The sequence below is a fragment of the Ursus americanus genome, chromosome 10, assembly GCF_024610735.1.
Source record: "Ursus americanus isolate L20-20 chromosome 10, mUrsAme1.1.p, whole genome shotgun sequence".
NCBI classification, from domain to species: Eukaryota; Metazoa; Chordata; class Mammalia; order Carnivora; family Ursidae; genus Ursus; species Ursus americanus.
The window spans coordinates 52,380,879-52,397,443 of record NC_142136.1 but is presented as its reverse complement, the minus strand read 5'-3'; the positions used below and the strand labels follow the sequence as shown (position 1 = coordinate 52,397,443).

Here is a 16,565-nt window from a genome sequence, read left to right as displayed (position 1 = left end):
GCAAACATATAGAGAAAGATAAAAAAATTTTGAAGAAATGCATAGAGCCTAAATAACCTGTGGAACCAGATTAAGCAATGTGACATATTGGTAATTAGAGTTCCAAAAGGAGATAAGAAAGAAAAGGGAACAGAAAAATATTTGAAGAAATATTGGCCATAAATTTTACAAACTTGACTTAAAAAAATAACACATAGATTCAAGAAACTTAGAAAACCCTGAGTAGAAAAGGAAATTATAGTCAAGCTACTGAAAACCAAATATAAAGAAAAAAACCCTTAGAAGCAGCCAGGAAAAAAAAAAAAGTCACACTAAATACATAAGAACAATGATGAGAGTGATAATTGATTTTTTTAAATAGACTTTATTTTTTGGAGCAGTTTTGGGTTCACAGCAAAATTGAGCAGAAACTATAGACAGTTCCCTTACCTCTTGTTCCTGCCCATAGCCTCTCACATTATCAATATTCCCAACTAGAATGATATATTTATTATAACTGTGGACCTACATTGAAGCATCCTTATCACCTAGAGTCCATAGTTTACATTAGGATTCACCCTTTTTCTACTTTGTATGGGTTTTGACAAATGTAATGACATGTACCCATAATATGGTATCATACAGAAGAGTTTCACTGCCCTAAAAATCCTTAGCGCTCTGCTTTCCATCCCTCCCTCCCTACCAACCCCTGTCAACCACTGAGCTTTTTATTGTCGCCATAATTTTGCTTTTTACAAAATGTCATATAGTTGTAATCATATACTTTGTACTTTTTAGATTGGCTTTTACAATTAAGGTTTCTCCATGTCTTTTCATGCCTTGATAGATGGTGTGTATGTGCGTGTGTGTGTGTGCGCGCACCAAATAATATTCCATTGTCTGGAAATACCACAGTTTATTTATCCATTCACTACTAAAGGATATCTTGGTTGCTTCCAAGTTTTTGACAATTATGGATAAAGCTCCTGTAAACATCTATGTGCAGGTTTTTATATGGAAATAAGTTTTCAACTCCTTTGGCTAAATACCAAAGAGTGAAATTCTTGGGTTGTATGATAAGGGTGTGTTTAGTTTTCTTAGAAACCACCAAACTGTCTTCCAAAGTGGTTGTACCATTTTGCATTTTCACCAGCAATGAATGAAAGCTCCTGTTACTCCATATCCTTACCAGTATTTTGTGCTGTAGGGTTTCAGATTTGGGCCATTCTAATAGGTATGCAGTGGTATCTTATTAGTTTGATTTTTTTTTTAATTTTCATTTCCCTGATGACATATGTGGTACATCTTTTCATATACTATTTGCCATCTGTATATCATCTTTTTAAAAAATATTTTTATTTATTTTAGAGAGAGACAGAGCACAAAGTGGGGGGAGGGGCAGAGGGAGAGGGGTAAGCAGACTTCCCACTGAGCAGGGAGCACAATGCAGGGCTCCATTCCAGGACCCCAAGATCATGACCTGAGCTGAAGGCTGATGCTGAACTGACTGAGCCACCCAGGCACCCCCGTCTATCATCTTTAGTGAGGTGTCCATTAAGGTCTTTGGCCCATTTTTAAATTTGATTTTTGTTATCGTTGTTGAGTTTTAAGAGTTCTTTGTATATTTGAATAAAGTCATTCATCAAATGTGTATTTTTAAAACCTTTTCTCCCAGTCTGTGATTTCTCATATCATTCTCTTGTGAAAGTGCCTTTTACAGAGCAAGGTTTTTAATTTTAATGAAGTCCAGCTTATCAATTACTTTTTTCATTGATTGTGCCTTTGGTGTTGTATCTAAAAGTCATCACTCATACCCAAGATCATCTGAGTTTTCTCCTAAATTATCTTTTAAGAGTTTTTGCATTTTACGTTTAGGTCTTTGCATGTGGATGTCCAGTTGTTTCAGTGCTATTAAAGGAACTGTTGTTGCTTCATTGTATTACCTTTGCTAAGATCTGTTGACTATTTTATGTGGGTCTATTTCTGGGCTCTCTATTCTGTTACATTGATATATCTGTCTATTCTTTTGCCAGTACCACACTATCTTTATTACCACAACTTAACAATAAGGTTTGAAGTTGGATAGTATCAATTTTCCAACTTTGTTCTTCTTTAATATTCTGTTGGATATTCTGGGTCTTTTGCCTTGCCATGTAAACACTACAATCAGTTTATTGATATACATAAAATAACTTTCTGAGATTTTGATTGGGTTTGCATTGAATCTGTAGATCAAGCTGGAAAGAACTGACATGTTGGTTATATTGACTCTTCCTATCCATGACCATGGAATATCTCTTCATTTGTTTATTCTTTCATGTCTTTCATCAGAGTCTTATAGTTTAATTTATATAAATTGTATACATATTTTGTTAGATTTATACCTAAGTTTTCATTTAGGATGCTAATGTAAATGGTATTGTGTTTTTCATTTCAAATTCTACTTGTTCATCACTGGCATATAGGAAAATCATTGGCTTTTGTAATACTTTATATTTTGCAACCTTGCTATAATTGATTAATAAGTTTGTAAATAATTTGAAACAATAGAAGCCAACACAAATGGAAGGCATCATTAAATTGCTGACAGAAGAAAAAATGTCAAGCAAGAATTCCATATGAGTTCTATCTAATGAAAATATTTTTTAAAAAATGAGGGTGAAACAATGAATTTTCAGTTAAACCAAAGCTGATGAGCATTGCTTCCAGTAGACTTGTACTACAAGAAAAACTGAAGAAAGTTCTTAAAGCTGAAAGAAAATGTGAACAAACTGATTACCAGCAATGAAATTAAATCAGTGATCAAAAAACTCCCAACAAACAAAAGTCCAGGACCAGATAGCTTCACAGGTAAATTCTACCAAACATTTAAAGAAAAGTTAATATATGTTCATCTCAAACTTTCCCAAAAAATAGAAGAGGAAGGGAAACTTCCAAATCCATTCTATGAGGCCAGAATTACCCTGATGCCAAAACCAGATAAAAACACAGGGAAAAAAAAAACAACAACAACAACAAAAAAAACAACTACATGGTAATATCTCTGATGAGCATAGATGTAAAAATCCTCAGCAAAAATTAGCAAACTGAATCCAACAATACATTAAAATATCTTCACCACAGTCAAGTGGGATTTATTTCCCAGATACGAGGGTGGTTAAATATTTGAAAATCAATCAACATGATACATCACATCAATAAAAGAAAGGATAAAAACCATATGATCACTTCAGTAGATGCAGAAAAAGTATTCAACCAAGTACAACATCCATTCATGATAAAAACCCTCAACAAAGTAGTTTTAGAGGGAACATACCTCAACATAATAAAGGCCATATATGAAAAACCCACAGTTAACACCATCCTCAATGGTGAAAAACTGAGAGCTTTTTCCCTAAGGTCAAGAACAAGAGAAGGTTGTCTACTCTCACCACTTTCATTCAACATGTACTAGAACTCCTAGCCACAGCAATCAGACAAGAGAGGAATAAAAGGCATCCAAATTGGTAAGAAAGAAGTAAACCTTTCACTGTTTGCAGATGACATGACACTATATACACTATATATAGAAAACCCTAAAGACTCCATGAAAAAACTGCTAGAACTGATAAATGAATTCAGTAAAATCACAGGATAAAAAAAAATCAATATACAATAAATCTGTTGCATTTCTATACACTAATAATGAAACAGCAGAAAGAGAAATTAAGAAAAAAATCCCATTTATAATTGCACCAAAAATAATAAAATACCTAGGAATAAAATTAACCAAAGAGGTGAAACACCTGTACTCCAAAAACTACAAAACACTGATGAATGAAAGTGAAGATGACACAAAGAAATGGAAAGACATCCCATGCTCATTGATTGGAAGAACAAATATTGTTACAATGTCTATACTACCCAAAGCAATCTACAGATTTAATGCAATCTCTATCAAAATACCAACAGCAGTTTTCACAGAACTAGAACAAACAATCCTAAAATTTCTGTGGGACCACAAAAGACCTTGAATAGCCAAAGCAATCTTGAAAGCAAAAAACAAAAGTGGAGGTATCACAAGCCAACTTCAAATTATATTACAAAGCTGTAATAATCAAAACAGTATGGTACTGGCACAAAAATAGACACATAAATCAATAGAATAGAAAGCCCAGAAATAAAACCAAAATTATAAGGTCAACTAATCTTCAACAAAGGAGGCAAGATTATGCAATCAACAAAATGATGCTGGGAAAACTGGACAGCTACATGCAAAAAAATGAAACTGGACCACTTTCTTATACCATACACAAAAACAAACTCAGAATGGGTTAAGGATTCCAATGTGAGACCTGAAACCATAAAAATATTAGAAGAGAACACAGGCAGTAATTTCTTTGACATTGGCCATAGCAACATTTTTCTAGATAAGTCTCCTGAGGCAAGGGACACAAGAGTAAAAATAAACTATTGGAACTATATCAAAATAAAAAGCTTCTGCACAGTGAAGGAAACAATCAACAAAACTAAAAGGCAACCTACAGAATGGGAGAAGATATTTGCAAATGACATACCCGATAAAGGGTTAGTACCCAAATATATAAAGAAATTACAAAACTCAACACCCCCAAACCAAATAATCCAATTAAAAATGGGCAGAAGATGTGAACAGACATTTCTCCAAAAAAGACATACAGACACGTGAAAAGATGCTTATCATCACTTATCATCAGAGAAATGCAAGTCAAAACTATGATCAGATATCACCTCACACCTGTCAGAATGGCTAAAATCAACAACACAAGAAACAACAGGTGTTGACAAGGATGTGGAGAAAAAGGAACCCTTGTGCATTGTTGCTGGGAATGCAAACTGATGCAACCTCAGTGGAGAACAGAATGGAGGTTCCTCAAAAGATTAAAAATAGAGCTACCCTATGATCCAGATATCGCACTACTGGGTGTTTACCCAAAGAATACAAGAACACTAATTCAAAGGGTACATGTACCCCTATGTTTATAGCAACATTATTTACAATAGCCATATGGAAGCAGCCCAAGTGCCCATCAATTGATGAATAAAGAAGTGATATATATATATATTGGAATATTATTCAGCTATAAAAGAAAGAATGGAATCTTGCTATTTGCAATGACATGGATGGAGCTAGAGAGTATTATGCTAAGCAAAATAAGTCAGTCAGAGAAAGACAAATACCGTATGATTTAACTCATATGTGGAATTTAAGAAACAAAACAAGCAAAGGGAAAGAAATAAGAGAGAGAGGAAAGCGAAATCAAGAAACAGACTCTTGGGGCACCTGGGTAGCGCAGTCCTTAAGCGTCTGCCTTTGGCTCAGGGCGTAATCCCAGCGTTATGGGATCGAGCCCCACATCAGGCTCCTCCGCTGGAAGCCTGCTTCTTCCTCTCCCACTCCTCCTGCTTGTGTTCCCTCTCTCGCTGGCTGTCTCTACCTCTGTCAAATAAATAAATAAAATCTTAAAAAAAAAAAAAAGAGAAACAGACTCTTAATTACAGAGAACAAACTGATGACTATTAGAGGGGAGGTGGGTGGGAGGAGGAGTGAAATAAGTGATGGCGTTTAAGGAGTGCATTTGTCGTGATGAGCACAGGATGATATATGGAAGTGTTGAATCACTATATTGTACACCTGAAACTAACTAATGAATTAAAATAAAAACTTAAAAAAAAGCTGGTTGTGGCTATATTAATATCAAGGAGATTTCGGGGTACAGACTACTAAGTAAAGAGGATCAGTCAATTAATGAAAAAGGAATAATAATATTAAATGTGAATTCATCTAATCAGAGTTTCAAAATACATAAGTAAAAATCGACAGAATTAAAAAGAAAAAGAGACAAATCTACAATCATGTTGGAGATTTTAACAACTTTTTTCTATTATTGCTAGAACAATAGAAAAAATCAGTAAGTATATAGAAAATTTGAACAACTTACCTACTAACTTAACCTAACTGACATTTATAAAATACTCCAACTGACAAGTATTGATTGTACGTTATTTTCAAGTGCCAGTGGAACATTCGTCAAGATAAACAATATACTAGATGATAAATTTCAAAGAATTTGATACTCTTGGTCAGAGTAGAATTCAATTAGAAATCAGTAACCATAAGATAGCTACAAAATACATAAACATTTCAAAATTGGGCATTATAATTCCAAATAACCCATGAATCAAAATTTAAAAAAAGCACAAGAATTGGAAAACATTTGAAATTAGGGGTGCCTGGGTGGCTCAGTTGGTTAAGCATCTGCCTTTGGCTCAGGTCATGACACTGGGGTCCTGGGATAGAGCTCTGCCTTAGGCTCCCTGCTCAGTGAGGAGTCTGCTTCTCCCTCTCCTTCTGCAACTCTCCCCCCCCCCCCAACGCCTGGCTCATGCTCTCTCTTTCCTAAATAAATAAATAAAATCTTTTTTCTTAAAAGGAAAATATTTTAAATTCAATGATAATGAAAACATATTTGAAAAATTGTGAGTTGTAGCTAAAGCAGTGTTTAGAGGAAATTTTATATATTTAAATGCCTATATTAGAAAAGGAGAAAGCTTTAAAAGTAATTATCTAAGCTTCTAGCATAAGAGACTAGAAAAATAAGAATAAATTCAGCCAAAATCAAATGGAAGAAATGAAATAATAAGTAGCAGAAATCATTAGAAAGCAGAAAAAAATGGGAGAGGAAATCAACAAAACCAAAAACTGAAAAGACTAATACACTTGATAAACCATAGCCATATGGATCAAGAAAAGAGAGAAAACAATGGGGACACTACTTTAGGTCCTATAGACTTATAACGGTGATAAAGGCCTATTATGAACAATTTTATGTCAATAAATTTGACAACTTAGATGAAATGCACAAATTTTTAGAAAAACACACATAACTAACACAAGAAGAAATTACTTATATGATTAGGCCTATGATCCATTTCAAGTTAAGCTTTATAAATGGTATGAAGTAGGAATCAATGAAATTGAATTTATCAGTAAAACCCTCCCCAAAAGAAAAACTTCAGACTGACATGTCATCACTGGTGAATTCTATCAAATATCTAAAGAAGAAATAACACCCAGCCTACACAAAACCTTTCAGAAATGTAGGAGGGAACTCTTTCCAACTCATTTGAGGAGGCCAGCATAACCCTGATATAAAAAAACAAACAAAAAACAGTGGCATTACCAGGAAAGAAATTGGAGACCAATGTTCCTTATGAGTATAGATGCAAAAATCCCTAATGAAATCTTTTCAAATTGAATTCAAATACATACATAGAGAAAGAGAAAGTTTTGATTTTCACCTTTCAAAAAGTAAACAATGTAATTCAGTACATTATCAAAATCGAAGGACTTAAAAAGAAATAATCAGTTGCAGAAACAGCATTAGACAAAATTCAACACCATTCATAATAACAACTTTCAGCAAATTAAGAATAGGAGGAAATTTTCTCAACCTAATTAAGGGCATCTATAAAACAACTTACAGCTAACAACACCATATTTACTATAAAATGTTGAATGATTTTCCCCCAAAGATTGGAAACAAAGCAAAAATGTATTATCCTACCTCCTCTTTGCAACATTATATTAGAGGTCCTAATCAGTGCTATAAGACAAGAGAAAGCCATAAATATTGTAAAGAAGTAAAATTATATTTACAGACAGCATGATTGCTTATGTAGAAAATCCTAAAGAATCTACAAAAAAACTAATAAACAAGTAAATTTAGTAAGGCTAAAAGGTTAAAACAAAAAATCAATTGTATTTCTATACAGATTCCATCAAGTTGCAACAAACAACTGAAAAGGGAAATGAATAAAACAAAACTCTTCATTGACACTAAAGAACATAAAATATTGGCTAAGAAATTTCATGAAAAAAAATCTATAAAACATCTACAATAAAAATACTAATGAGAAATTAAAGAACACTAAATAAATGTAATGATATACTATGTTCATGATCTGTAAAACTCAATATTTTAGTGTCAACTTTCCCAAAAAATGATCTATAGGTTCAACACCACTCCATAAAAAATCCCAGTAGATTTTTTTTGTAGAAATTGACAAGCTGTTCTAAAATTTTATATGCAAATGCAAAGAATCTAGTTAGCCAAAACAAACCTGAAAAAGAAGAATAAAATTGTAATACTGCCCTGATATTAAGATTTATTAGGAAGCTACAATTATTAAGAAATTGTAGTATTGGGAAAAGAATAAATAAATGGACTGATGGAACAGACACAGCTCAAAAATCAATCACAATTTGTCAATTTGACAAAGATGTCAAGATAATTCCACAAAGAAAGGAAAGTCTTATAAATGGTGCTGGAACACCTGGATGTCTGTCTGTAAACAATGAACTCCTGTGCCTACTTCACAACATACATTAATACTGCATTTGAAATAGATCAGAGATCTAAATGTAAAAGCTAAAACTGTAAAGCTTCTTGAAGAAACCATAGGAGAATATCTTCATTAAGATTTGGGTTAAGCAAGGTTTTCTTAGAATACAAAATGCACTAACCATAATGGAAAAAATTGAAACATTGGACCTTAAACTTTGAAACCTCATTCTTCAAAAGACACTACCAAGAAAATGAAAAGACAGAGGTGCCTGGGTGGCTCAGTTGGTTAAGCATTCGACTCTCGATTTTGACTCAGGTCATGATCTCAGGGTTGTGAGATTGAGCCCTATGCCCAGTGGGGAGCCTGCTTAAGATTTTTTCTCTGCCCCTCCCCCTCCCCCCCCCCCGCTTAAAAAAAAGGAATGAAAAGACAAAATCATAGGAGTAAAAATATTTGCAATACATATAGCTGAGAGAAGACTTATATTAATGGCCTATATATAAAGAACTCATAACAATCCATTTTAAAAATGGGTGAAAGATATAAACAAATTTCACAGAAGACATAGGATGGCCAGTAAGTACATGAAAAGATGCTCAGCATCTCTAACCACCAAGGAAACGAAAATTAAAAACACAATAGGATGTCATTTCAAACCCAATAGAAGGATTAAAATTACAATGAATGAAATACCAAATGTTGTCAAGGGTGTGGAGCAACTGGAAATCTCTTCCTTTTTTGGTGAGATTATAAAATGGTGCAACTGCTTTAGAAAATGGTTTGGCAGTTTATTAAAATGTTAGCACATACCGATTGTATGTCTCAGCAATTCCATCCCTAGACGTTTACTGAAGAAAAAAGAAAACATATGTCTTAAAATAAAACTTGCATATGAATGTTCATAGAAGCTTTATAGATAATAGCCCCCAAAGAGAAACACTACAAATGTCCCTCAAAAACAGAATGGATAAACAAGTTGAGGAATATCCATACAATGGAATACTATTCAGTGATAAAAACAATGAAATACACACACAACATGGGTGTATACATTTGTCAAAAGTAATTTAAACATAGCCTTAAAAATCTGTGTATTTATACTTCCATAAATATATTTAATGATACTTTTAGATTAAACAACTAAAAGAGAAGTTATACGACATGTTCAAATGGCAACCAGTGAGTTCCAAGTCTTTTAAGTGCAGCATTTTCTCCATGGTAAAACAATGACATTTTATGAGTTTTTGTTACATTCTGAACAATACAGAATTGAGCAATATATTTTATATAACATTCTTCTCAAAGTAGGGTAGCAGTCATTTGATTTCCAAAAGCTGTCTCATTTTATTCATATATTTATTCAGTAATTTTTTCACCATATTTATTGAGCTCATAGTATGCGCTAATTAATTACTCTTTTAGGCTCTGACAATGGAGTGATGAATAAAATAGCACATGATTCCTTCACTTTCCTATGTGTGTGCTACCTTCTTCACAAAACCCTTTCTAATATATGTCTTCGTGAACTTGCATTCTAGTTGGAGAGACAGACATAAACAAGATATGTAAGATATAAGACATACAGCATGTTAACTAAGGATAGGATTAAGGACAAAAAAGTAGAGCAGAGAAGGGAATATGTAATATATATATTGCTGGGAGAGAGAAGGTGAAATATTAGATCTTGCAGCCATCAAAAACTTTACTGAGAAGGTCTCTTTCACCAAAATCCTAAAAGAAGTGAAGGAGCAATGCATGCATATCCGAGGAAGAGCTTTCCAGGAAAAGGAAAAAGCAAATGTAAGGGTCTTAAGATGAGGACATACCTTGGCTCAGAGAATAGAAGAACAGTGTGGCTAGAGTGGAGGGAACAAAGAAACAAGTAGTGGATGAGGTCAGATTTAGCTTATACAGGGCCTTGCTTTCTTTTTGCCACTGTGTGTTGTGGGCACCACCCATTCTTCGCTAATGCTCTTACTTCTGCCTAGCCAGCAACAGTAACTAATGAGAGTAGTAGCCTATCCACTTCCTAGAGGCAAAAAGTTATGTTCTATACAGAACCATTTACATCCTTAGTGCCTACAGATATTCAAGTTTGAATATTAAGACACGTATCAAAGTCTGAATGTTACCAGTAAAGGCTGATGTCTTTCAAGAAGGCTCACAATGCGACCTTCGCCTTTATAAAGTCACTTCTTGTCTCTTCCTCTTTCTTTTTTTTCCTTTGCTTATTTGTTCTTGGTGGTGGTGGTGGTGGTGGTGGTGATGTGTGTGTGTGATGTTTTATTTGGTTGTTGTGTGTGTTTGGGGTTTTTTGTTTGTTTAGTTTCAAGTTTTTATTTAAATTCCAGTTAGTTACCAGAGGGGAGGTGGGTCAGGCGATGGGTGAGATAGGTGATGGGGATTAAGGATTGCGCCTGTGGTGGTAAGCACTGGGTGATGTATGGAATTGTTGAATCACTATATTATACATGTGAAACTAATATAACACTATATGTTAACTGCAATTAAAATAAGACAAATGAAATATTGGCATGTGAAAAAAAATTAAGTCACTTTTTGGTCAAAACTGCCTTTTAGCCTTGTGAACTTAGAAACTTAATTTTGTTAGTGTCCCAGAGTTCAGTAGACACGGAGAGATGCTGGTAAAGTTCAAGAGAAACTGATGTATAAAACTCAAATACCAGTTTATTAATTTATAATTATAAAACTCTTAAGGAAACCAGATAACTTATGTCAGTCATTAGTGCTGCTTCTTCCTGTAAGGAAACTACATTGGAAGCCAAATTATCACAAGTTTAGTTAGTGAGCATGGATATCAAGTCAGTCGTCTGAGTTTGACTGTTCTTAGCCTCTGGCTCTGTGTGTTCAAGGAACCAATCTCCATAACAGAGTTACACTTGTCAGATAAATAGTCCCTACCGTGCATGACTCCTTCACCTTCCTATGTATGTACTACATTCTTCACAAAATGTCTTCTAAAGATATATTTTTTCTTTAGATGTATTAATATCCTCTGTGACATCTAGCTATGACCGGTGATCTGGAGTTCCCCTAGGGGTCCTTTGCACATCTCTACTCTGATCCATTGTGTATTAGTTTCATAGCTTAACTATTGAAGAATAATTTTAGAAGCGTGTTACTATGCAACTGACCAAATTTACTGATTAACCAAAAATTTGTTTTAGTTATTTTATTTCTATGAATATATTCTTTTTTAAAAAAATATTTTATTTATTTGTCAGAGAAAGAGAGAGTACAAGCAGGGAGAGCAGAAGGCAGAGGGAGAAGCAGATTCCCTGCTGAGCAGGGAGCCTGATGTGGGACTCGATCCCAGGACCCTGGAATCATGACCTGAGTCAAAGGAAGGCACTTAACCGACTGAGCCACCCAGGCGTCACAATGAATATATTCTATGAACAGGAGTATGGGCATATTTAGTGACTATACTCTCCCTATGAATATATTATATTGGATATACCAATGAATATATATTATATATAAATATGTATAGTAGATATATATTTTTTTATATAGAAATATATTCAATGCTTAAAAAAATCTTCTTTTGAATGTCTTCATATCTAATATGATGTTTCAGTTTATACTAATTTATTTCTAATCTTTTTCAAGTCATCTTTTTATTTTGCCAACATATCAGCAGGCCTAGTTCACCAATTTCAATGAATTATCTGAATTTACAGAATTAACAAAAACTGGAGACTTAAAAAGACATAAAGTTCATAGGAATTTATGTGAATTTTTAGTTGACAAGTTTTCCCTTCGTTTTTATAGCAGTACGTTGGAATACTTAGAGTGTCTTCGTCTCCGTTCCCCTGCTACTGCTGCAGAATTATGTTTCAATATAATTGATTTCCTTTGTAATCATGCATGTTTTATTTTATACATTAAAAACATTATTCTAAGGAGTCCACAGTTTTCACCATACTGTCAAAAGAACCCATGGCCTAATAAAGGTAAAGAAGCCACGCTGAGGGAGGAGCTTGGAAACAGAGAGGGAGTAACCTTCGCTGGGGGAAAAGCAGAGAGGAGATTCAAGATGTGGAGAAATTTGAACCCTCACACAGGAATCGTGGAAATGTAAAAATTGTGCAGTCACTATGGAAAACAGTCTGGCAATTCCTGAAGTGGTCGAACATAGAATTACCATATGATCCCTCAGTTCTACTCCTCAGTATAGACTATAGAGAAGTGAAAACATAAATCCACACAAAAACTTGCACATGAATGTTCATAAGAGCATTATTCATAATAGCCAAAAAGTGGAAACAAATGTCCATCAACTGAAGAATTGGATAAATAAAATTTGGTATCATTCTCCAATGGAATATTATTTGGCAATAAAAAGGAATGAAGTACTGATACATGCCACAACATAGAAGACCCTTACACAGATTATGCTAAGAGACCATGTACTGTGCGATTCCATTTATAAGAAATATCCAGAATAGGCAAATCTATATAAAGAGAAAGATTAGTAATTATCTAGTGCTAAGAGTGGGAGTATGGGAATGGGAAGTCACTGCTGATGGGTACTACCTTTCTGTTTGAGGTAATGAAAATGTTCTAAAAATTGATTGTGGTAACAGTTGCACAACTCTGTGAATGTCCTAAAACCCATTGAATTGTCCACTTTAAAGGATGGATTGTATAGCATGTGAATTAAATCTCAGTAAAGCTGTTTAAAAAAATATATTGGGTATTTTTTGTATAGCTAACACTAATATCAGGAATTTTTTGCTTTCTACTTGCTTGTGGCCTGACACCAAAAACCTTGCACTTCCAACTGTGCTTCATTGCCTTCCAGTGTAGCAATGTCTGGCTCAGCATAAATATACTGCTCTACTGATTGTTATGACTGTATCATCTTTTGGATCTTTGAGATGGATGGGTCTAAGTTTCAATGAACCACTGGATACAGGGAATGAAACCATTTCTCTTAACTGTAACCGTTCTGATAACTCAAAGGCACTCCATCACAGATGCTTTGCTTCAATTCAGATCTCAAACATCATCACTTGCTAGCTATGAAACCTTGGTTGAATTTCTCAAACTCTTTGATCTTCAGTGTCTTTGTATAAAAATGGATATAATAATATCCATCCACATATATGGTGTTATGAGAATTTAATTATATCCAAAAAGTTCTTAGTATAGTATCTAACATGTAGTAAGTGTTGAATAGTTATTATTACTGTTTATTTTTATTACCATTATTATTTACAATGAGTAATTTCTAATCAAGTGTTTTCTTCTTGAGAGTAGTCAAAATATCCTTAATGGCTATTTACTACTATCCTTCTCAAGCCCTGTTGATGTGTACTCTTCTTTCAATAGGTGCAACATAAGCGATATGGTGCAATTCTTAAGCGTTTGCATTGTCAGGTGAACAAGCTTCAGTCAAATAAAAGACAATGGCAATGGAACATTCACCAACTGGAAAAAACTGCAGCTGAACTAAGAAAACGCATTGGAATGAAAGATTAACATGGCCAAAGGGCAATGTAGAACACAGACTATGCCAATAAAAATGACAGGACAAAAAGTTAAGAAAATTCTTTGGATTCTTAACCAGCATCCACTAACAGAGGTCTGTCTTATTAACAGATATACTTTCTCTCTTTTTTTTTTTTGAATCAGTTAATCTGTTTGCTAAAGTGCCTTCCAAGCCTGCAATTGATAGCAGTAGATAGACAATAGGAATGCTTACAGAAGAATAGTGGAAGACTCCGTATAAATATTTTGAGTATGTAAGATATAACTATACTCATGAATGTCTGTTTATAAACATGTTGCCTTCACTATCATATGAAGTAAAAATGTAGAAGAAAAGAAACACATATATAATGATTTGAATTGTTAAGATATTTTAAATTATTCTGTTTCAGACTTTTTATTAAAACTTGCCTTTTTACCACTGTCTTCACAGTAGTCCCTAAATATTGACATTTACAATAATGTTGTTGTATGTTCAATGTTTCAGGTATTTTATTTTTTCCTCTTATTCAGAAGGTAGCAATCATTTTTTCTTTGTTATTAGATAACACAATTTTAGAGTGTTGCAAAGCATAAAATTTTTTGTTTACTTTTCTGTCTTTAAATTCTTTAGCACTATTCTGTGCTAAGAATAAGTTCAATATAAAATTGAACTTATAACATCATGTGAGGTAAATACCAGCTCTTAAAAAAAAAAGAATGTTAACGAGTATAGACTACCGTGTATTCTTTTCTCACTGGAAGTCATATACTATGTCCATGGCAACATTTCAAAATTTAACTTGTCCATATTAAGATAAAAGTGCTCCTTCTTGTGGCACCACTGAATCAAACTTTTAGGAACATAAAATATATTATTGAAGATAGTGGTTTTTAAATGTTTACTTTTAGGATTTAATGCTTTCAAAGCAACAACATCAAAAAGGTATCTCAAGTTCTTTTTCTCCTCACCTTTCTTCATGCCTAAGAGTAAGAGGATAGCTGATATAAAACCTGATATTAATAATCTTGTGTGTCTAACATTAATAATCCTATTATGAATTAACGTGGCATATTATAGCTAACACTTCAAATGGCTTTGCTATAACACAATCAACTTTGGCACATGACTCAGAAATGCAGTTACAAATAAAAATGGTTAAACCTGCAGATTGTAGAGAGTACCCACTACGCTTAGCTGAAGACAAGGCTAAAACCTTTTAAAGCTGATTGTATAAAAGTATTTCAATTTAATTTGCATATTTAAAAGGCTATTCTTATAACTATACTTCATAATTTTATTTACAGCTTATAAAAGAAAAATTCTAGTTTTCTAAACTCTCTTTAAGTTTATAATAGGTTTCAAAATATTTGTACCTGATAGCTAACACCTTGAGTCATATTTGTGAAAGGTATTTTTCAATTAAGATATAACAAAAATAGGTTTAATCTGTTTAAGATAATGTGCCTATTTAAGAAAGTAATTTTCAGTGTAGTGGTCTGAAATACCCGTGATAATAATACATGTACCTATTTAAAATTTTGTGACGGATGAAAGAATGATTTAAACAAGAACATTTTTCCTTTCCTTGTTCTTTATAATCTTGAAAATCATTTCAGATTATGGAAGCTCTCTGATCAGTCAAAAAGAATTAAAACTTGAGGCATCCTCAAGCCTGATCATGTAGTTAGTGGATGTGATATCTCAACATGGTCACAAACTCTAAAGTTAGAAAACGAATTAATTTTTAAAGTTTCTCTGTAATTGAACCTAACTTAGAATATGAGCTCTTCTGCTTAATGGTCTTTGTCACGTATACTTTTGCCTTAAAATTCAGTCTCTTTTGGGTTATCATTCAGTTCAGACCACCTCATTTTCTCCCTGGAAGTAACCTAAATTCCTGGGGCAGGGATTAGGGGGTACACTTATGTTGTTTTGTCATCAGGGGAAGAGTTCTGGTGCAAGTGCCATTCTCACTGGCCTCTGCAGAAGTGTAATCCTTCTTCTTGGTCTTGAGCATTACCTTTTGTCTATGCTGTACCTGTATTTGTTTTCTCTAGCCAATGTGGTCAGCCTCCTTGCCAATCACAAAGCCTCTTCTGGTCATATTTAATTCTCTTTTTATGCATTCAGGCCAAATTTTACTTCTTTGGGGCCTGCTATTATACCCATGCATTCTTCTTGACTCTGATTCCCAGTATAAAATGAGTCTTTCAAGTCTCTCAGTGCTTCGGGGCTTAGCAAGTTCTTCTCTCAAAATGCCCCTTTTCTGCAAAGGAAAGCTATGATTTCAATAATATTGTTTCTACTGTGGACATTTTAAAAAGTTTAATGTGAAGCTCAAAGCTGATAAATGACTTCTTAATTCTGAGTAGTGTCTGTCCTGACTCTAGCCTGCTAGGTTCTATTACCCAAATGATCAGGAAAAGGTAACTAGTGCAAGGAAGCAGTGGGAGGGGAAAAAACCCAATAGTTAATATATCAAAATATTACTTACTACATGTGCAACCTATGGGCAAATTATAGTTGACCAATGTGAAGAAATTGATATCTGCTTTTAAGCCATATATTAACCGTGGTGATTTCCATTGTCAAAGAGCCATCATGAACACTGTCATGGCCAATATAAATGATCTATATGTTATCTGTTAGGCTATGTTCTTCCAGGCAGTTGATTAACCATGCTATTTTCCAAAACACTGCAGATGTGAAATAGCAACAC

General features: G+C 33.7%; 1 protein-coding gene across 1 annotated transcript in view; it reads left to right on the top strand.

Annotated features, from left to right (window-relative positions):
- CCDC122 (coiled-coil domain containing 122) overlaps window positions 1–14,378 on the top strand; it is a 31,360-nt gene extending 16,982 nt beyond the window's left edge. The window contains exon 5 of the mRNA XM_087865123.1: window positions 13,705–14,378. Within this exon, the coding sequence (XP_087721249.1) occupies window positions 13,705–13,854 (150 nt within the window). The 3' untranslated portion in view covers window positions 13,855–14,378. The remainder of the gene's footprint in view (window positions 1–13,704) is intronic.
- Window positions 14,379–16,565: the final 2,187 nt, after the last annotated feature.